At 42.3% G+C, this 23,630-nt stretch overlaps 1 protein-coding gene across 2 annotated transcripts in view; it reads left to right on the top strand.

The window, feature by feature from the left end:
- The first annotated feature begins 895 nt into the window (after positions 1-895).
- Positions 896-23,630, top strand: part of cblb (Cbl proto-oncogene B, E3 ubiquitin protein ligase) — a 76,214-nt gene continuing 53,479 nt past the window's right edge. For both annotated transcript variants that reach the window (XM_038709096.1, XM_038709095.1), the window contains exons 1-3: positions 896-1,157; positions 1,834-2,011; positions 3,115-3,365. In XM_038709096.1, coding sequence (XP_038565024.1) covers positions 1,844-2,011; positions 3,115-3,365 — 419 coding nt within the window. In that variant the 5' untranslated portion in view covers positions 896-1,157; positions 1,834-1,843. The remainder of the gene's footprint in view (positions 1,158-1,833; positions 2,012-3,114; positions 3,366-23,630) is intronic.

Raw genomic sequence — 23,630 nt, 5'->3', positions numbered from 1 at the left:
ATTTAAGTAAAAGATTAGTAAAGTCCGGATTGCATGTTTTATGTTTTTGATATTATATAGCTTACACAGGGCAAGCTTTCTAAACTGTATTACTTGTACTTGTTTATTATGATACTTGTATTGTAATTACTACTAAATAACTGTAGTAGTAATTGTTTTCTTCACAGCCGGTTAAAACCGTTAAATCCCGCACTGCTTCCTGTGTCATTTCCGGGACATCGCTGCTTGTTTGTTCAGACCGAACAGAGCTGTGTGGATTTCTCTGGGAGTGGCCCTTCTCCTGCCCCTCTCCTCTGTGGCTGCGTCAGGACTCCAGTATAACGTAATAACACCGGAAGTTAGACCATTTCACATCCAAAATAAAAGCATGAACTGTCGAAGTTTTGGAAGGTGAAGAGAATCATACATTGCCTTTGTAAGTGGAATTCTGGCACAAATGTTTATAGGAACAAGTCTAGTCAGGTCAACTTTATCCCCTGGGATCATCAAACAGGGTTTAACCTGGAGAGCTCGCTGTTCTTTCTGAGCAATGACATCTTCACAGAGCGTTCTGATCGCTCCTTTCATTGCGTCGGTCGCTTCCTGGAAAATATTGCTTCATATTCCCATTGACCCTCCTACCGCTGAAACAGCTGCATCAGGTCAGCCAGAACGCAGACAGCACAGGAAATCCCCAGCCTTCCTTCAAAGTAAAGGAAGAAAATGTACCACTATTTGGTGTAACGGACAAATGACTACTCAGGGCTATTAGAACAACTCAGTTCGCTTAAAATACTTAGTTGTTCAATACATGTTCAATAAATTTATATTGTACATTGTAATGTAAACCATTTTGTTCGTGGAGGCTTTATTTTGAAATGTGCTACTGGATGTGACTTTTTTTAATAGTCGCTAACTTTACATGGTTGTCGCCGTACAAAACATACTGTACAGACCTCCCAGCTTCGCGTTTACCCAACTCCTTCGACAGAAACTGGAACAGCTTTTATTAGACGTCTATAAAACATGGAGGGTGTGTGGTGAAATAAGAGGATTACACACACCGGATACTTTTCCTACCACGCTTTTCTTCTGGACACTGGGACACTCCTTCATTTTTGTGCGCTGGATGTGTACCGAGTTCAGCAGGGATCCCAGCAGACATTCCCGGTGGTTTGGTAAGTTAGGATTTGTGTTGGCTGAGTCGCTCATAAAATCAGCCCACAGGCAACAATATAGGTTATAGTGTATGGTTATAGGATGCCACTTTAATGATGGATACACTCCAGAAACATCAGGTCACCTTTCAAGCAGTACTAGCAGCACTTAAGAATAGATCACAGCATAAGCAGTGATAACTTGAAACTAATCCTTAAGATCAATCAAACCAGAAAACGAAAAAGGCTGAGTAGAATTAGCAGTTTGTGTCGTGTAATCTGGTAAGTTTCACAGTTTGGTTATGAAAAATGTGTGAAAATGACATAAGTATCAGTGGATAATCACACTCCTGGGTAAAGACAATAGCATGAATTAAAGCAGGAGTTAAGCTGACCAGCCATGCACACAACAACAAAACCCACTCAGTTAAAAAAATTTGAATAAGTTGTGATTTTGTAAAGGCTACTCTGTATGTGAAGGAGAATTACATTCTGATGAGGACACACCTAGGTAGCCTATTCATTAGCAAATAAGCTCTTGTAAATAAAAAGTATTCTGAGTTTTTTTCTCAAACAGAAATTTGTATTATTCAACAGGGCATTGTCTAAAACTAAAACACGTATTATTTCCCATATGGGTTCAGTAGGTGACAGAAATTTGGCCTACTGACTGTGATCATTTCTTTTTTCCCCTCAGTGTATAGGAAATGGCAACTGCTCTCAGTGGTCGAAACCCTGGCGGACGTGGACCGAACCGAAGTAAGGGTCGGATTTTAGGCATCATTGATGCCATCCAGGATGCAGTGGGGCCACCAAAACAAGCGGCTGCTGACCGGCGGACTGTGGAGAAAACCTGGAAACTCATGGATAAAGTTGTGAGTTTGGATTTAGAAACCCATCAGGACTGTCTGCCAGATGGGAGCAGGAACAGTCATTGTTGTAGATGCACATGGAGAGGTGGAGCTAATGCTAATTGGGTACACATGTGTTCCCTGACCATATTTTCTAATCGTGAGTTAAATGAATTCAAGTATTTGTTTGATCCCTTTGTTACACATCTTGTCTGGTACATATCTGTCATACTATGACAACTCATAAATGATATGCCCAAGAACAGCGGAAGATTGAATCGTTAAACCCAATTCAACCAGATATTCAATTAAGATATCGGCAACATTGCTAGTAAGTTGGCTGAACACTTATAATACTCAGGAGGAGATGTGTTGCATAATACTCTACATTATTGAACTTACTGAAATCTTAGAGTATGCCTTTGAGCACAGTTAGAGCTTCATTTTCAAGATGGCACATTAATAATCAGCAAATGCATATTTGATTCCATCACAACAGATCCTACTTGGTTATTGTGTCAAATGCCGGTGTTCTGACAATATATGCTGCCTTGTCAAAAAGTGCTACCGTAGCACAAATCGACAGCAGAGTCTATCGAGTCGCTCTGTCCTAACGAAAAATGCTACCTTATGTGTTCCCATTTCCAATCCCATAACGGTATAACTCTCTTCTGTTTTTTGATTATATTATAACATATTTTCAGGGGTAGCGAATCCTGATAGACTAATATCCCCCATCAAATAATGCTCCCACTACAGAATCATTTTATATTGCACCACTACTCACTCCATGTGTACTGTACGGAGATGGGGAGCATGTTGAAATACTATATTATACCATCTTTATTTAAGATATCAGGGGTAGCATATTCTGATTTTTTTTTTATGATATTGCTGATGATCAGCCACTGTCTCGACGGCATACCCAACAGCAAGATTGCATAGATTTATGGCCGTGGAAACAGACCACACTTATTGGTCGTGAGCATGCGCAGAACCGCTAAGTAGCACATCTCGATAGGTAGCATAAATCGACAGAACACTAGCTCACTGTTTGTCACGTTGTAAATACAACTAAATGTTGATGCATCAAGCAAGCATTCATTAATAGATTTATTTTTCCATAGGTCCGCCTCTGCCAAAATCCCAGACTTCAGCTGAAAAACAGTCCACCGTACATCCTTGATATCTTACCTGATGCCTACCAGCACCTGCGGCTTGTACTGGGCAAATATGAAGAGAACCAGAGACTCACACAGCTCAGTGAGAATGAGTACTTTAAAATATACATCGATAGCCTTATGAAGAAATCCAAACGGGCCATCCGGCTTTTCAAAGAGGGAAAGGAGAGGATGTATGAGGAGCAGTCACAGGACAGGTCAGGAAAATCTCTTTTTACTTTTTTACTTTATGGAGGATTTTGAGATGACAGTCGGAGGAACTGTGCTCATGGCATACTGAGGGAAACTGTCTTGACCTTTTAATGGTAAACACCTCTCACAGCGATGATAATCCTGTAGTGCCGCTATATTGCTTATGGAAAATGTGTTTTATAAAAACTAAATAAAGCTACATTTCATCTATAGTGTGAACCAACCGCCCACATCATCCGTTAAATCCACAGTTTACTCATACCTGTCACAGTAAATTTCAGAACTGAAACTATGGTGATATCAAAAAGTATTTTTTTATAAAAATACTTGTAGTTCTTGGGTCGGCTGTGGCTCAGGAGGAAGATCGGGTCACCCAATAATCAGAAGCTTGGCGGTTTGATCCCCGCACCACTGTCCTCAAGATAGTGAACCGCTCAGTTGGTGTGTCAGTGTGTTTGAGTGACTAGTTTCTGTTTCTGGTAAGCAGTTTGCACCTTGCACGGCAGCCTATGCGATCAGTGTGTGAATGTGACATGTAGTGTAAAGTGATGAGTGGTCGGAAAACTAGTACATACCATTTTCCATTGCACGGCTCACTATTATCTTAAAGAAGTTAAGTTACTAATTGTTGACAATATACAGTGACGTTTGATGTAGATATTAACATCTCAGCATGGGTGGATAAAAGTTTTACTGTGATGACAATGATGATGACGGTGATCCTAAGTGAAAGGTTTGTCTATTTCACCTGGTTACAGGAAGGACACCTTGCAGTTCTGTCCTCTCCACTGTCCAAGCTGCAACATTTCAATCACAGATTTTGACCTGTAACTGTGTGGCATGTCATCTTTACTTAAATCAGCGAGTGGGAGGTGAAGCTTGAGAGGTTAAGAGAGGAGAGTTGCAGGGAGAAGAGAGCGCGGGCTTATGAAGCAGAAAATGCAGTTGTTTTTGGTTATCTGTGTATAGCAGCCACACCATGCTGCACTTGCTTTTACTGTAAGCTTTATCTCACAATGCATTATGCTAAAACATGACTTCATGCAAAAATGTCACATTACTGCCATTGTTGGAAGTACTAAGTAGTGAAATTGTATAGGATGATTTTAAAGTACTCTGCAAAAATAATGCCTCCAAAACAGCAAAGAAAGTGGAGTGCCTCACTATAAGTAAGTGTATGTTTTGGATTTGTCTAACTTTGTCCTAAAAGGAGAACGAACCAAGAACATGAGTTTTGTTCCTTAATTTTATAATTCATTAAACTGTTAGAGAGATAATTATGGGTGTGATTCTCAGGAGCTCTCTCTGATTGCCATGTGCAGAGCAGAGGGAAAATCCCCATGCACTTCACATCCTGTTCATATATTTCCTCTCTGGTTAAGCTCTGAAATAGTCACCAAGCAGAGTATTTGATCTTTCTGTGTGAACCCCTTTCTTAATTCTTTCTCTTTCTCAAGCTTGAGTTCTTTCTTGGTGCCTCAGTCATTAATTGCCTCTTTGCCCCAAAGCTCCGAACAGACTCTCTACATCAACAGTACAGTATTTGCAGCAAATTATCACTGCGCATTGCTGCTGTACTTACAGAAAAAGACGAAGAATCTGAAATGTTAAGAAATGTCTTTAACTGTTGAATTAGTAATCAGTAAATTGCCATTCAGTAGTTTTTACTGATAGACACTGGTAGTTACATGCTGTTTCAATATTCAATCCAAAACTGCAGCTCATTTCATCTCTACAAGAAACACAACACTGACCTCTGCCTCTTACATTTTACGTACGTATAAAAACTCATTATTACATGTAGGTATGTATGACACATCCCCGACTTTTAACATAGCATCTTTCATACTTGCATTACATGTAAAGAGTCATAGAGGGTGTGTCAGCTGCCCTGATAGGTGGCCTGAATTATTTTTGATAAGCAGGGAGAGAAGTGCAGTTGTTACAGCATAATCCCCAGCCCAGTTACCCTGCCTGTTCCTCCTGATTTAATGAGGTCTGAAACCAGATAATGGATCCACTGTGTCGCTGTTGTTTTTGTAAGTTCATTATTTAAAACATTATTGAATACTGACACATCATTTTTATTAGAAAAGTTACAGACACAGTGGAGTATCCAGTCGAGTCCAGTGTTGCTTTACCTGGACACATTATTGGATTACTGGCAAAAACAATATAGTGTGACTGTTCCAGGATTTGATTTCATTATTGACTTGTATTATTGCCTTTATAGCATTTACTTTTATTACATTAGGGTGGGCTGTTACATTGTGGGCAGGTGTTGGTGGACACCACAAGCATGGTCTGCTTTAGGAGACGGAGGGAGAAGTGTTTAACAGCTTCTCTTGTCTCCTCCACTACTTTGACAGACGCTGAACAATGTATCACTCCTGCTAATTTCGGAGGCAGCGGGGTATTCTGGTGTACAGGAATGCTGTTCTTCCACCAAATTCTTGTTTTCAAACTCAATTGTCTGCATGCTTCCTCCCTGTGGAAGTGTAAAAACTCTGATCTCTGACCAGCTCCAGGTGTTCTGTTCTGTACCTGACTCAGGTATTCATAGTTTTCATGTGATGTCACATTCCAAGGAAAACGCTCCAATCACTTAACACCGGTAATGCAACAATGACGCTAGTCACAGCAAATTCCATTTCTCATTGCTAGCTTTCATTGAAGTCTAATCTCCAATCCAAAGCCCGCAGAAAACACAGTTTGGACATCACCGTCATGTCGCGTCAAGTGAACATGTTTAGGCTTGCACTACTATAGTAGTTTCCCCACACATCCTTCTACATGTTATGTTGCTATGTGAATATGGCATTTCATACTCAAATGTACTCAAATATTAAATACTTTACTTTGGATTAGTTTGCCTGTTTGGACTGCCTTCTCTGGTTTTGACCTCTACCTGCTTCGCCAACCTTTTGTTTTTGTAATCAGTCATTGAACTGCTTCAAGCTCTGCCTCTGGCATCTGTGTTTGGGTCCAGTCCCTTATGTTCCTGCTACCTGTATAAATAATGTTTTACACAACACATTAAATGAACAGTCTCTTTGAGGAAATAGCAAAGGGATCTCACATCTGGTATCATCTATCTCCAGGGACATATGTGGCCTGCTGTGTCTTTGTGGCAGCATGTCTTGTGTGTTTCATATGCTTGATTAACTGCTGTGCACCCCCAATGCTTTCTTCAAGGACGCACCCTGTCTTAAGCCATCTGACGTTCATGTGTCGTACTCCATCTCTCAGCCTTTTTACCCCGTACTCATTGTATTAGTATGCACATCTGACTACCTGATCGCCATCCCACAGCATATTTCTTTTCCACATGCTGAGCAAGACATACGTGGGAAATTAAAGGCTGTTGTAGAAGAATTAAAGATTGCACAGCAACGTTATGTTCTTTAAATGTTCATGTCTTTTTGAGTTAATAGTCTTTGACCCTAAAGGTATAGGGGTCCCTGTGGCTCAGGAGGTAGAACAGGTTCCCTGTTAATCAGAAGGTCAGCGGTTCAGTCCCTGGCTCCTCCAGGCTGCGTGTCAAAGATCCTGAACCCTGAGTTGCCGCCTATATGAATGCGTGTTAATGTTTGAGCACTTAGGCTCAGTGTATAAATGGTGGATGTAGTGTAAAAGCACTTTAAATGGTCGAAAAGACTAGAAAGGCGCTATAGAGCCATTCATGTGAGTCTGCAGGCTGTTTTGTTAAATTAGTACTGCTGCAAAGCATCGATTCACTTCATGAGATGTCGTTTGCTAAGGCTAAGCTGTGGAACATAAGTTGCTCTTTAAATGAGATCTCTGCCTCTGCTTTAGAAATCCCCCTGCCTTTACTGAAGGTTGGGTCTGTTTTCCAGAGTGATCCCATGAAAACAGCTTTCATAGACAATCAGTTACCTTTAAGGAAAGTAATAACAGCTCTACCACTGAAATGCTCATTTGGTAGTATGCCTGCTAGCTGTATGTCAAATTTTGCTGTACACTCACTTTTTTCAGGTCTATTACAGGCTGTGAAGATGATTTAAAAATGTATATATACTGTATAATTTATATTAATTTGGTGGCGACTAATCCAGAGCACATGTGACTGTATGCATATTTTGCATGTGTGCCTGCAATCTCTCTCATGCTCTTCCATGATACAGCCACAGAGGACATTAGAAGTGATTTGCACAGCAGGGCATTTTATAGCCAGCCTGACAAGCATGGCTTTAGTAGCTTCCTGAAGTGATTGTATCTAAATCAATTGGATTAAAAGTGCACTTCTTTTGCCAGGAGTGTTGCAGATAAAAGACAATCCAAGCTCCCTCCTTCCTCAATCCATCTACTGCCCACCCTTGTCTGACCCCTCAGTCATGGTGCAGAGACGTGTTGGGGGAACATGCTCAGTATTTTGTAACTTTTTGCTATGACCAGCAGTGATGATGGTGGCTCTCAAACAGCAGTATTTTTGGCTTTAAGAATTCATGAAAAAAATGTCTAGATGACTCCATCATGAAAATAAATATATTCTGTAGGGAAATAAGCCACATACAATGTGTTTTTCTATCAATAACTAATTTGTAATATGCTGACTACCAAGGTACAGTGCAGCTCCGTGCTTAGTCTAATTGCCAGTTTATATATTTTTTTATTTAGAAGGGTATTCTTTTAAATTGAAGTATACTTTTTAATCTTCCATGATTAGACGTTGAGCCACTGTCAGCCAATTATTGATCAGAAAACTTTCAGAAAGCATTACCTTACCTTGCCTGTGCTTTTGAGATAACAGCTTCGTTACAAGTGTTGAATTTCTTCTGTTGAATTTCTTGTTGTATTTCAAGTCCTATCTGCCATGGTGCCCTTTGCTAAAACCTCTGAAGTCACATGTGTTACACAAAGACATGACCATTTTTCACAAGAAAATATAAACCTTTCAGTAGCAGTTTATTTACATACAAAGTTATCACTGGAGACAGTCATATCGTAATGCAACTATGGTGACATTCAGTTCAGAGAGTTTAGAGCAGGCGGTGGTGATGAAAATGGAAAAGACACATTCCTTTGGTGTGAGAGACCCGGGTTCAATCCCCCACTGTGACCCATCTACCATTGTCTCTGAGCAAGACACTTAACCCCTCGTTGCTCCAGAGGCGTGCGACCTCTGACATAAAATAGCAATTTTAAGTCGCTTTGGATAAAAGCGTCAACTAAATAAATAATAGAATAAATGTAGATTTAAAATAATTGTTGTCTGGTGGCTGCAGACAAAATCATTCATATGTTGAGAACTTTCTGTGTTTCAAAATGTTCAGTTAAGTTGTACTCCATTGTTAATCCATGTACTGTACTTCCTATTCTGAAACGAAAATCGCAAAATATAAGACAGAACTTTTTTTATCAGCAATGTTTGTAATATTTTGAAAATGGAAAGAGAGCTGTTTTTGTCCTAAAATAGAATTTTGTGTTGGATTTTTTTGGATAATGAGTGAAACACAAAATATCGAGATTCCATAAGGCCTGCTATAAAATGCAAAATCACCAATTTCCGTTTCCCTTGAAAATTATCAAACTATCCAAATTTATCAACACTAATCTAACAGCCTGTTCACTGACATCAACACCAAAGTAGCCGATCTTGCAATACACTATCCACTTGTAGGTAACTACAGCATTATTCAGCTTTTTAATGGTTATGTTTAGGCACTGGCAGCACTTGGTTTTGGTAAGGCATTGAGCAGGGCACAGCAGTCTGCAGTAGTGAAACAGGGCTGCAACATAATCCTTGCAGGCACTAAAGTGCTGGTTTTTGCTACTGACAGGCTCAGATAGAATCCCTACAGAGAGAGACCTTTTTTGAGAGTAAGATCCTTTTTGCTTGAAAGTACAGATGTCATTATGAAGAAAAACAGTTTTGCAAGTCAATTCCCAGTGTTCTACGGATAGTAAATTAGTCAATTCAGGATTTACAATTAAACAATAACTTGGTACATTTTCAAGTGTTCGTTTTTCATAAAGATGTGTGTATAGGAGCTCAGACTGATGCATAGAGAAAAGGAGAGACTGCAGCGTGATAATAAATACTAGAGCAGTGGTTCTTGCACCCCCCTAACCATTATCTAGGTCCCTTACCACCCCCCCCATCAAAAAAGATGTTTGCTATTTGCCCTGAATATTATTGATTATTATTATTGTTGTTGTTACTGTTGTTATTAAAAACATGAAAAAAGCACATAAGTGAATAACATGTTTACTGTGCAATGAACACATCGTAAGACTGTCCAACACGATGAATAATGTTCATGTCGCAATGACGATGAAAATACAAAACATGTACATTTATTTTTGTCTATTTAACAATATCTTAATAAACTGCCTACAAAAATTTTTAATTATTCATGCTTATCATGCTTAATGTCATTGCAATGAATCATACCTTGCAGCTACTGCATTGATGAACATGATTTCAAAAGAAACAATATTTTTATTTGTCATATTGAAAACATTAATCACTTAAAGTTTGATAACAAATGAGTACATCAATAACAGGATCCGAAATTTTATTTAACACAATTTATTAATGAAAAAGCTCAAATCACTTTTCTTTAATTGAATTGTTTATAGCACTCACATATTTATTCAATACTTTGTAGACAAATTTGGCAGTTCTTAAATCTCTAGAAGCATTGTGTATAATCTTTAATGTGGATTGTAGTTCTGTAGAATGATCTCGCGTACATGTTCTCACATGTTGGTACTTCACAGCGAGCTGTCATGCTTTGAAGTGATAATGTCACACATTCCCATGGAACGCATTAAAAGCCTGAGCCTGGCTGAGATGAGTAAGCTTCCAGAAAATATAACCATCTGGGGAGGAAGTGGAGCACCAGAGGAGGAAACCAGAACGCTTCAATCAGGAACCAAGAGGCTCAGTGCACGGGGGAGGTGTGTGTGTGGTAAGGGTTGATGCTAAACTTACTCACTGCACTCTGACTAAGGTTTTGCCTCAATCTACTGACACATCTTGTATGGAATGGACATGGAGGAGTATTCCCTCTATGACTCAGTGAACTTAAAACCAAATATTTCACAAACTCTTGACATTTACTAAAACTGCTGTAACCTAACAAAGGATTACGAATACAACCATAATCACCTCTCACTCACACCCACGCACATACAGATGGCATATGCAAAAGAGTTAGATTGATAATTGTTTGCAGATCATTTGATACCATCATTTGAATCGAACCAGCTTTCTGTTTGGAGTTGTATGTTTTCTGCGGGGTTATGCCTGGTTTCCTCCTACAGTTCAAGCATAGGGTTATAGCTCAACTGATACTGGATATTTGAGGCAAATACTGATAACTATATTTGGGAGTGATAATGTGATAATGATATTGGTTTTTGAATAAACACATAACATAAACCATGAGGACACAGATCCCTTATATGTTTTTCTTATTAGAATTGTGATCAAAATGCATTCAGTTCTTTAGTTTATTTTGTATAGAGCCAATTCCTAACAGAAGTTATCTCATTGCACCTTTCATATAGATCGTCCTCTTTTAATATAATAAACAATGACCCAACAATTCCCAACATGCCCAAGCACTTGGTGACAGAGATGATGAAAACTTCCTTTTAACAGGCAGAAACCCCAAGCAGAAGTTAGACTCAGGTGGCCATCTGCCTCGACCAGTTGTGTTAAAAGAAAGATCAGAAGAAAGAGAACATGCAGTAGCACAATGCAATGTAAATGGACTGTACTTGTATAGCTCCCGTCTTTCCTTCTTACCAGGGTTTTTATAATTCATATCACATTTACCCCATTCATACACTGATGCTAGGTGTCAACTGTACATCAGAAAGGAACTAATCATTTACACACATTCATACAATGATGGCATGGCCTTCAGGAGCAATTTGGAATGTGTTCAAACCACCAACCTTCTGATTAGTGTTTATAATATGTAAACAGCCAACCCTCCCCCGCTTACAGTCCATTGCATACAGCTTTATCAGAAAATGTTCATGATGAAATAGGCAAGTCCTACCCACGGGATAAGGCATCAGTATACAGTACGCTACTATACTCAGGAAACGGCGAAGCTCACGTCGGGTAGTAGGATCTGGGAAAGACAACACAGCCTCTACTTTTGCGTTCACAGGACGCACCGGTCCACGACCAACTTGTTTTCCCAAATAGGTGACAGTGGCCTTACCAAACTCACACTTGGAGAGGTTAAGGGTCAATGACGCCTCAGCAAGCCGGCCTAGCACTACAGGAAGGCTAGTTAGATGGTCTGCCCACGTGTCGGAATATACCACCACATCATCCAGATATACATTACATTGCGGCACATCTCCCAGCACTCGGTGCTGAAAGGTGGCAGGTGCATTCCTCATACCAAAGGCCATTACCGTGTACTGGAGAAAATGATCCGGTGTTACAAAAGCAGATATGTCTGATGTTCTGGGAGTTAAAGGCACTTGCCAGTACCCTTTGAGCAAGTCAAGTTTGGTGATATATGTGGCAGGACCAATACTGTCAATACAGTCCTCCTTGCGGGGCAAGGGAAATGAATTCCGGTAGTGTCACAGCATTAACCTTCCGAAAGTCTGTGCAGAAAAGGGGAGTGCCATCAGACTTGGAAGCCAATAAACACGGAGAACTCCAAGGGCTACGACTAGGCTTAGCCAAACCATTTGCCAGTAAGTATTCTACCTCTCTCTTCATGATCTCTCTTTTACTGATGGGACAGTGGTAAGCGTGTTGCTTAATGGGTGCCACAGAGCTGATATCAATGTCATGCTGCAACACATTGGTGCATGATGACACATCACTGAACAGGGTAGAGAAGGAACCGAGCAGGTGTATCATGTCCTCACGCTGCTGTACAGGCAGATAAGACAATTGTAACTCAATGTTAGACAGGAACTCTGAGTTTGGTAACCTACCACTCTGCTGACCCTCACTAAGCACTGCTAAATCATCACCGTCATCTTCACCATCTGAGGTCTGGGAACATACCAAAACAATGGGACCCCTATCGGTCGCGGCAGTCTTTGGGGTCATCCCCTGCCTGGCTGGTTCAGCAACCCTGAACTGATAGGGCTTCAACATGTTAATGTGACATAACCGGGTCTTCCATTTCCGCTCCGGAGTATGGATGATATAGTCTGTATCGGACACCTTACGTTCTACCACATATGGCCCTGAAAAGCGAGCGGAGAGAGCAGAGCCAGGCAGGGGGAGCAGGACCAAAACTTTGTGCCCAGGCTGAAACTGTCGTTCCACCGCCCTCTTATCAAACCACCTCTTCATCTTACTCTGAGAAGAGGAAAGAGTAGCACGGTGGAAGGAGGAAGCATGGTGCAGCCGCTCCTTGCACAGATAAACAAAATCCAACACGTTCGTCACAGTACCAGAGTCAGACATAAACCACTCCTTCAGCACCTTCATAGGGCCACGGATATCATGCCCAAACACAAGTTCAGCGGGGCTAAACCCGAGGGACTCTTGCTTGGCCTCACGACAGGCGAAAAGAACAAAAGGCACCCCTTCATCCCAGTCCTTTTCAGTGTCATAGCAATACTTGCGTAACATGGATTTGAGCGTTTAATGCTATCGCTCCAGCGCACCTTGTGACTCTGGGTGGTAGGCGCTGGACACCACATGAGACACTCCCAACGCCTGCATAGTCTGTGTAAATACATTAGAGAGAAAGTTAGTTCCTTGATCGGTCCGCACAACTTTTGGCAGCCCAAAGATGGTAAAGAACTTAGTTATTGCTCTAATGACAGCAGGTGCGGTGATTCTCCTCAAGGGGATAGCCTCAGGAAATCGTGTGGAAGCACACATTACTGTCACCATGAACTGATTACCTGCCTTTGTCTGCGGCAGTGGGCCCACACAGTCCACAATGACACGTTCAAAGGGCTCCCCAACAGCTGGAATAGGACGCAGAGGGGCTGGGGAAACTACCTGATTTGGCTTCCCCACCATCTGGCAGGTGTGGCATGTGTTACAGAAGCGTACTTCATCCGCCTTCATCCCTGGCCAAAAGAAGTGCTTCAAAATACGTTCATAGGTTTTAGAAACACCCAGATGACCAGACCATACATGTTCATGTACAAACTCTAAAACCTGCTGTCGGCAGCCGGTGGGAACAATAATCTAGTAAACTGTAGCCCAGTACTCACATGCATACGGCTGTGAGACCCACTTCCGCATCAGCACACCGTTGTCAAGTAGATAAGATTTATGCTGACCACTACTCTCATCAGCGGCAGCAGTGAAACATTTCTCCAGTGTTGTGTCACCTCTCTGAGCACTGATGAGTGCCTCGCGAGTAAGCGGAAAGGGCACATTATGGGCAGTAGCTGACTCCATTGCACTTTTGTGGTCGCGATTCACCACTTCACCAGCAGGAGGCAACCTATCTTCAGACAACACAGATGCAAACAGTGAGTCAGACAAATCAACATTTTCAGCCTGCCTACGTGCCTGTGCAACGGTCAAACAACTAGCTGAAAACACTTGGGCTATCCACCACCTCAAGAGTAGGGTACACTTTGCCGCCTGCAATGTCATTACCCATTATAAATTCTACTCCCTTAACAGGAAAACATGAGCTCATGCCAATACCCCTGACTATAGTGCTGCTGTCACAGTCAGACTCTTTACTCAAAGGCAAAGCACTGGAAAGAATAAAGGACTGAGAGCCCCCCTGTGTCCCGTAACACAGTGATAGGACACTGATCTTCCAGCTTACCTGTAAGAGACACAGACGCCTGGAATATAAATTGCTTAAAACACTCATCAGGCTCTTCCAGAGCAGAGGACTGACCAGCGGGGGCCACAGTTTTAATTAACCCCACACCTTTTGGCTGCCCTGACACTGTCCCTCTTTTTCGTTTTAACACCTGACAATCAACAACCACATGCCCCGGTCGGTGGAAGTAGAAACATAGCTTCTCAATTTTACCACCTTCAGGGGTACAGGAGCACGGGCAACAGGGGCATCGCCTTGTTTCAGATGAATGAAGGAGGAAGGCGCGTCCCTCTTAGTGAACACCGTTCTATGAGTTAAAGCAAACTCGTCGGCCAACGAGACAGCCTGCTGTAGAGTGGTAGCCTTCTGCTCATTTAAATAAACAACAGTGCGTTCCGGTATACAGTTTTTAAATTCCTCCAGAAGTATAAGCTCACGCACAGACACAAAATCCTTCACTTTACAGACAGCACAACATCAGTCAAACAAGATCCTCTTCTCCCTTGCCAGATCTGCAAACGTCTGGCCCGAGGTTTTTTTAGATTTCGAAAACGTTGCCGGTAAGCTTCCGGCACCAGTCCATACACCCGTAGTATAGCCCCTTTAACCTTCTCATAGACCAAACTATCCTCCACAGAGAGGGAGGAGCAGGCCTCCTGTGCCCTACCAGACAACTTGCACTTGTACACATCAGGTGGCCAACGCAAAGCGATAGCGATACGCTCAAATGCTCCAAAATAAGACTCAACCTCACGGAACACGGGAACCAAAGAAATGTGTTTACTCACATCAAACAAGGTACTCGAGTGTTCATTCATCCCATCAGGAGAGGAGCCAACGCTGACCTGACCCTTATCCAGCTCCAGCTGGCGCATCCTAATAGCCGTGTCAGCATCTATCCTCTTCAACTCCAGCTCTCTCTGAAGCTCACACTCCTTCTCCCTCTCTGAAGTCGGGCCAACCTCACCTTTAACCGTGCATCCACTCCAGCACTAGGAGAGAGAGACTCCCCAGAGAACGGATCAAACTTTGGCATCGTAAACACTTTCTCTCCTGGCTTCACTACACCAGGAGTAACAGAAAAAGTGGAACCAGACGGCTCGGCCGCATCCCGTATGTCTCGAGCCGCTGTGCCAATTTCACTTTCCAGACCCAAAGCACCATCAGCAGAAGCCCCACCTGAGTAAACCTCTGCTGACTAAACTGTCCACAACCACAGCCTTCAGCTCCCTTTTAATGTGCAGCGAGAGCAAACAAATGAACTTTCCTACACTTTTCTAGCTGCTCCCCCCCTCAGGGTTACCTCGAAAACAAAAAAGGCAAAACAATAAAAGAGTACACACTGGATAACGAGGAACACAATTGAACTAACCCACCTTCTTCCGGTCGATCCCGGACGAGCCCCCAAATATGTTACGTTCCAGTAGGGGATTAGGGAGTAACCATTGATGTGAGTACCGTAAGCAAAGATGGGAGACACCTAATGAAAAATTAACCACGCGTTTTATTATTAGAACAAAATGAAAGAAAGATCACAGGAGACATACTCCAGGCCAAACCTAACAGAAAACAAACGTGCTCCCCCCCGAGCACAGTCTGCCACCGGCCGGCACCACGAAGGAGTGATAGCGACCCATGGAGGAACTGCCTCCTTTATCCTGTAGCTGAGTGAGCACAGGTGGATTCTGTCCGTAATCACCACTCAACCAAAACCTAGCAACGAGAAGTGACAAAACACCACAACAATACATACCCCTCCGTAACAGCCTCGGTGTGGCATGGGAAACTAATATTACTAAATAACTTTTGACCATGAGAGTCCATAGATTGTGCTTGCAAAGTTTTGTGCATATCTGATTGTCTGCCTAGGAGCAGTTCGAAAAAGTTGGTTTTGCCAAAGCACCACCTAATGGCCAATTGGCACAAAATTGTGCATAGTGCCTTGGGAGGGCATGTGAAAGTACTGGCCCAAGTCTTGTGTTGATCAAACTGACCAATGTGGAGATATGACATCACTTCATTTTTAGCACCACATAGTGGCCAATTGCCGCAGATGTTGCATAGAGCCTGGATAGGGCATGGGTAAGTTTTGTGTTAATTGGACAGACCTATATGGAGTAACAGTCCGGGGGAGTTTACCCATGTGCTGAATTTTGATTGACAGTTTTAGCTGCATGGAACATTTTTTGTAGAGAAAAAGAAGAAGAAAAAAAAGAAGAAGAAAAAGAATAATGAGAATATAAACAATAGGGCTTTGCTGATTGGACCCCCCCAAAATTTCAATAATGTTTCCACTGGGAGCCACGCTGCCGGCGGTCCATATATATTTTCTTCAACAGAAAATTCACCACAAGGAAGCTTATTCAGGAAAAACAAAGTCACTGCTGACTTTTCATTATAGCTGCTCACACAGCTTTGAGTGGCTAGGAGCTCTTGGTACTCGCTCGTTTTATGTCTGCAGTGACATCATGACCACACCCCCGCTATATTTGGCCAATAGAAACCCTTTGTTTGGTTTAAAAGTCACACGTAAGTTTTCTTTGTTTCCATGCAGTCTTTTTATTTTCCATGTAGGTCCCTCCCTCTTTGTTCTCATATTGTCTGGTCCCAACATAAACTAAGAGTGGTTTGGGGCTCACCTGAGCCAGTGGAGGACATTAGTGGGGGCTAGCGCTGGAAATAATGGTCCAAGAACAGAACCTTGTGAAACTCTGTGACTGACTTTGGTGTGCATGGAGGATGTACAAAATGTCATGTAAATGTTCCAGTTTGTAGCACTAAGATCTAACAAACAACTACAAACATGTTCATCAGTGCTGTCTCTTTACTATGATGCACTCAAAATCCTGACCTGATCCTGAAGGTTAGATATAGGTCTATTGGCTAAAACCCCATGATGACAAGTGGGCTTTTTAAGAAGAGGTTTAATTATAGCTACTTTAAAGTACTGTGGTACATATACATAGCCTGCTAACATACAGCATGCGGTGCAGCCCTCTCCACATGACTTACTGTTTACACTCCACACACACACACACACACACACACTGGAATCTCCCTCTCTTTCTCTGATTTCATCCCAGGCCATTGTTTCCAGTACTAGTCCCCACTACTCTCCTCCGGTGGCACTGACACCTCCACCTGGTTCATTTTTCTGCTATTCAGACTTTTATAGATACTGCCTTCTCTCTGGTGAGACGTCCTGCTATGCACAGTGGATCACACCCTCACTGTCTGTTCTCCTTTGCTCAGGCCTCTGCTGTTGTTAGCAGTGGGCCTGTGCCCTTCAGGATGGCGCTGATAAATACTCGCTCCATTGCGAATAAGTCCTTCAAACTGAACCACCTGTAAAGGCTTGGATTTCCTGTTTCTGACAGAGAATTGGCGAAGGGGCATGGAATACGCCCGCTAATCAAACTCTGCCCCCCAAAATGTACTTTAATCAGCACCTCCAAGACCTCAGCCGGGGTGGAGGACTTGCTGTGTAGTGTTACTATCGTCAGACAAAACTAAACAAAATATATTCCTCAACGGCCTTTTTTTCCCTGACTAAAACGAGACGAAGACAAGACGGCGACATTGTCCTTAAAGCTGACTGTGACTAAATTAACATGCAATACTGGTGACGAAAAATGACGTGACTAAAATGTAATTCATAAAATAGAAACGTTTCTATCTCTTTCTTTTTGTCAGTATAATGAGGAGCCATATTTTCTCCTGCGTGTTCATTCAGCTGTGTTTTTTTCTTTCTGTGCTTTGAATGCTGGCCGACTGGGGCGACGCGTGATGCGCGAGGAAAACTTACTTACGTTAACTTAAGTTACTGTACTGTGGAGGATGTGAACTCTGGTGATGAACACAACATGCTCGGGAGAAAGAGGCGCTTAGACATCAGCTCCCCTAAAAGCATGATTTGTGATATTTCGGGGGGGTCTCTAAAATATTGACAGCTTGCTTTATTGCCATGAATCTCTATATTTCTCTATCATCTTGGATCATTCGGAGCGTCAGACTTCATCCAGCCAGAGGGAACTATCATCTGACCGTCCGCGGCGGGCCAGTCACTCCGCCATCTCCTGTCCCTGGTCCGCCCCACTCCCTCTGGCCGACACGCTGTGAATGGTTCGTGATCGTTCCCTCTGGCTGGATGAATATGACGCATGATCCATGTAGGCCTACTACTGCAGCTGGGGGCGCCATGCAACTTTCAAAATTCTTTGTTTTTTTTTCAACATTCTAAATTCTTCCCTCACGGAGAAAAGAAAGGTCATGTCGCAAACACAGCCGCAGCTGTTGTGTGAAGCGTAAGTGTAGCAAAATGGCTACATATGATAATAAAAAGTATTATTATTATAATAAGACAAACTATGTATCTGATGTGGTTATTAAGATTTTTGGAAAAAAACACTAGGAACTTGAAGCGGCATATCAAGGCTAACTACCTGGGAATTGAGGTAAGTTAATGTCTACTTTGCAATAAAAATGTATATAAAATATATACATGTATATAAATATCTCTATTTTGGTTAGAGGAGATTGACCAAAATGCTAATCAAAATTATACTAATGAGTTAGAAAAGACTAAAATGATGGTTACTGACTAAAACTAGACTTAAATACTTTTGCTTTTTTAAAATCTAAAATCAGACTAAAAAAATGGTATATTAAATATGACAAAAACTAACAAGGACATTTGACAAAGAATAAATTTTAAAATGGCTGACAAAATTACCACTATTGCTGTGGTCTTCAAGAAAGAAAAATGATTCAAATGTCCCTGAAAGTTCGCACAACTCTGCACACCACCAGCGCTGCCGTTGCTCTTTCTCTCTCCCTCTTCACACAATGGGTCACACATGCGCACTGACACCCCCTACCTAATGGTTAGGGTTAAAATGTTTCACGCACTCTAAAAAAATTTATTGAAAGCTTCTTTCTTTCACATGTTTATTTACAGCATTATATGTTGATATTTATATCATAATATGCTGTATATTAACTTATTCGGAGAAAACCGGTAGCTCTATGTAAAATCAGATGTTGAGCACCCCCATAAAGCCAAAATGGTATGATCCTTGTTTCATTACGGCTCTGCGAAGATTCGACTGTGAGATTGGGAGTAGAATCAGGCACCTCTATTTAGGGTCACCCCTAGAGTGTGTTATCTAGTAAGTTTTCTAACATCAAACCTCTGTCTGATTTCACTCGAGTCTGCTAACAGAGGCAAACATCAAGCAAGCGCAACAACACAAGACACAGTAAGCCAACTAATAAGTTAAGCATTATACCGTTGTTGCGAAAGGTTTCCTGCCTGGTATTCCACTGCTACATAGGACAATACCAGGCGCTCCGGCAATAACAAAGATGCCATTCTCCCTATTACAAGCCAGTGTACCATCAAAATGATTTTGAAGCTGTTATTTTAAGATAAAAATACTACATAATGTTGCTTTAAGGACGGATGGCTAAGAACTTCTTAAAGCTTTATGCAGATAAGACTGAGGTCCATATTGTTGCTTCAGATAGCATAGCTTCCATGGTTGCTCAGCATCTTGGGTCCCTGTCTTCAGATTAACAGTCTAATCTCAGAAATCTCAGTGTTAAATTTGACCAACATGTCAAATCATTGACTCGTACATATTTCTTTCATTTAGGAAACATGCTAAACTCAGATCTGTTGTATCACATCCCGATCTAAAGATGATCATTCATGCTATATCTTTCCGGCTAGACTACTGCAATTCCCTTTCCTCTGCCTCTGCAAGTTGTTCCTGGACCATTTGCCTGTATTACCACACACAAACAGACCACAGACCGTTTGGCCCCACAGGGCTGTGTGCTCAGCCCCCTCCTGTTTACGCTGCACACCCCCGACATGGAGAGAACTCTCTTGTGAAATTTGCAGACGACACCACCATTTGGATTTCAAACAAAGATGACATCTTCATGCTGGTGAAGAAAGCTCTGAAATGGCTGGATTACTTAAGGAAACTTAAGAAGGCTAAATTCCCGTGCCAAGTTCTTGTTAACATTTACATAATAGCAATAGAAAGCACCCTAATTGGAAAAATCTCCAACTTGCATGGGATACACACGGCCCAGGACTGGAGGGCTCTGCAGAGTGTAATTAAAACCACTCAGCAGATCATTTCTACCAATCCTGAGCATCGGTAATATCGGTAAGGTAAGGTGCCTGCAGAGCACAATGGATACTAAAAGACAGTACCCACCCAGCCATAGCCTGTTCACCCTTCTGCCGTCTGGTAGGGGATGCACAAATATCTGCTGTTGCACCCCCAGACGGCAGACGGCAGACGTCTTTTCCTAGGCTGTGAGACCGTTAAATATAAAATCAAATTCATCTTCAGCACTGCACCATGCAACATGGTTTATTTCTGTATATTTCTTTGTATCATTTTACAACCCTGTTGTAATATGATAAATACATTAACCTTTTACTTTGTTTTTATGTTTTGTAATCCTGTGATAGACTGGTAGACCTGTTTAGAGTGCACACCACCTCTGATTCAGTGCATACTAGGATGCAGGTAGCTATAGAAAATAGATGAATAGACAGTTAACCCTTTTTAACATCAAAAGTCAAAAATGTTTTGCACAGTACAGTAACATAAAACTTGCATTTTAGCAGTCCCTGTGTGTCCCTACATGTTTTTTATGCTAAAAAGTCCCAATATTAAGTAATAAAGACTAAGGGGTGGTGATGGCGCAATTGATGCCTTTGGTGTGAGAGACCACGGGTTCAATCCCCCACTGTGACCCCATACACCAATGTGTCCCTGAGCAAGACACTTAACCCCTAGTTGCTCGTACTTGTGCAACCTCTTATATGTATAGCAATTATAAGTCACTTTGGATAAAAGCGTCAGCTAAATGAATAAATGTAAATGTAAGTCAAAAGTCTCTGAGCTAGAGTCAAGTCTCAAGTCACTCGTGGTTATAATGTTGTACATGTGTATAAAGTGTTGCATCACCTGCTGCGTTCAATCCAGGCTTCTTATAAAACTGCATAGCGATAAGGAATTCTGTAACTGTAACCTTTTTCACTTACTCTCAGTGGAGTAGGCTTTTTCTGTAGGGGATTCCCTCAGCAGACTCTCACCATTAGCCAGCATTTTAACTATATTCATTCCCTACTGTATGTCTGCTAGAGATATGAAGGAGAAATCTGTCATTTCCTCCTCCTCATCCATCCACCAGAGCTTCTCAGTCAGGGTGAATGGGCTAACAAAAAAGTCTTCCTGAACACAAACTCTTCTAGCTTTTTATTACTCTTGATTGATGGGCTCAGCTGTTTTTCTCTTAATTTCTAATGAATTTCTAATGAAAGAGCTAATTTCCCTCTTTACTCTCTGTGTTAATGGATGGTGTTCTATAGCTCTTTTCTGCAGCAAATGATTTGCCTAAATAATTGATGCTAATGACAATCCTAAGAAACTATTAAATTAGCAACTGTCTTGACTAAATGCCCTCCTCCTCCAATCTTTCCTCCATCTTTCTGCTTTGACCCATAGTGTACTTTCACCTAACCTCCCATCATGTCTTCTCCTCACCTCCTCTTCACCCTCATGGCAGCTGTTTGTTTCCCACTAGCCTTCATCCTACCCTTTGGCTCACTCAGTGTGGCTGCAGCACCAGCTTGCAGGAGATCTGATAGACATCTCATCTGTCTGATAGTCCCTATGTGAGGCCATTACAGTCCCTCATGTCCACTCTGCTCTCACACTCCAACTCAAAGACACACATTTCACTAGCAAGAACCACAATCAACAGATATGATTAAATGATTTATTGATAAACATAAGATGTATGATGCTTGCAGTAGCTGAATAGACATTTCAAAGCGTTGGAAGCTACGATTGGGAAATTCGCCGTAGCGCCCAGGCACGACGGACCCCCATATAACCCTATGTAGAGGAAGGAGATGAGGAGACCGGACAGAGAAAGGGGTGGGCGGGAGGGGTGCGGAATGAGAGAGTGTAGAAGAGGAAGTGGTAACCCTAACCCTAACCCTTGGTAAGACCAGCAGCGCATGATCTGAATGGGATGCTCGGGAATGACGCCGCGGTAGGCTGAATGGTAGCTCAGATCCTGGAGAAGTGACCGAAGTAACGTATGGGAGAAATGCCTGCGAAAGAGTACTTTGGCAGAACTGCTGGTAGAACCGGAATCGAGTAGCTACTAGACCGGTCTCGGACAAACTGGCATGGTTGTGCGCCGGGATTCCCTATAGTTCACGAGGTTCTTAAAGGGTTCAGAGATGACTGGACTTTGAAGGAAAAAAATGAATGTAAGCTGGCCCGATTGACTGGACTTCGGATGGCTTTGGTAGAAAGCAGTGTTGTTTGAGGAATGACTGAATTGCCGGGCAAGCAAAGAGGAGATGCAGTGAAATGAAACTGAAGAGGGAGTGACAGGGAGGTCATGTTGTGCTAGTTGTGACAGTGGCTTCTTCGAAGCTGGCCTGTAACCCGAGAGAGGGCTATGCTGTTGGTAGTAGAGTTTCGGCGACCATTCTGCTGTGATTAGTCTTCTTTGTAGAACCCCCAAAAACTTGCAGAATATGTGGCAGCAGTGTACGATTGGTATCTTGGGTTGTCACAGTTGTTCGTGGTAGAAAAAGTTGAACCTGATCCTGTTGGCGAATATTGAGCCAAAGATGTGGGGACCAGATCTAGAATAATGGCCGTGTAATCGTCTGTTAGTGTATGGAGAAAGTGTACGCAAACTATTCAGGAGTGAGTTCTCTCAACTGGGTGGATGTTCTCCCTTTTGGGTAGAAGTGCCCTTCGAGGGATCTTTTAGTAGGCGGTTAGTGAGGAAAAGGCATGATAAGAAGAACGGGATCTCTTGCACTAGTAGACTAGTGAAGCTGAAGAACGGGAGATGAAAGAGTTAGGATGATGAGTAAGAGGATTAGCTGATGGCGCCCTAATGGGTTAAGCGGAAAGACCGAAATTAGAAATGGAAACAACTTGGTGCTGATAGGGTGTGGAGGAAAACTGGGTGCCAGTGCCGGAGGTTCTAGCTGTAGTTGCTGGACTAGTAAAGATGAGATGCTGGAGATCCTGGCATCCTGGGACCAGAATCCCAGACTAGAGCGACATGCAGAGTTTGATGGATGTGGGCTGCAAGGGGTTTTGGCATCCCAGTGCCTAATGCCCGGACTAAAGCTAACCTGAAACGGTTTCCAAAAACAAATTGGATGGTTCTATGTAACATGACTTAGCTGGAAAATAGCTAAGCTAGGAAATGACTGTTGGCTCAGGACGACTGTTAGCTCAAAGTTAGCTTAAAAGGAATGTTAGCTCGAAACGACTATGACACGAAAGCGACTTGAAGCGACATAGCGAGATGGCGACCTTTTGCTTGAAGCGAGTTAGTGAGATGGCGACCGTTTGCTTGAAGCGACTTAGCGAGATAACTACTTATAACGACTGTTTGTTTGAAACAACATGGTTAGATAACAACTTAGCTAGGTAATGACTCTTTACT

The sequence above is a fragment of the Micropterus salmoides genome, unplaced genomic scaffold (assembly GCF_014851395.1).
Source record: "Micropterus salmoides isolate LMB-PRFRI ecotype aquatic unplaced genomic scaffold, ASM1485139v1 Ms_hic_scaffold_9, whole genome shotgun sequence".
NCBI classification, from domain to species: domain Eukaryota; kingdom Metazoa; phylum Chordata; class Actinopteri; order Centrarchiformes; family Centrarchidae; genus Micropterus; species Micropterus salmoides.
This window is presented reverse-complemented; position numbering and strand designations above follow the sequence as displayed.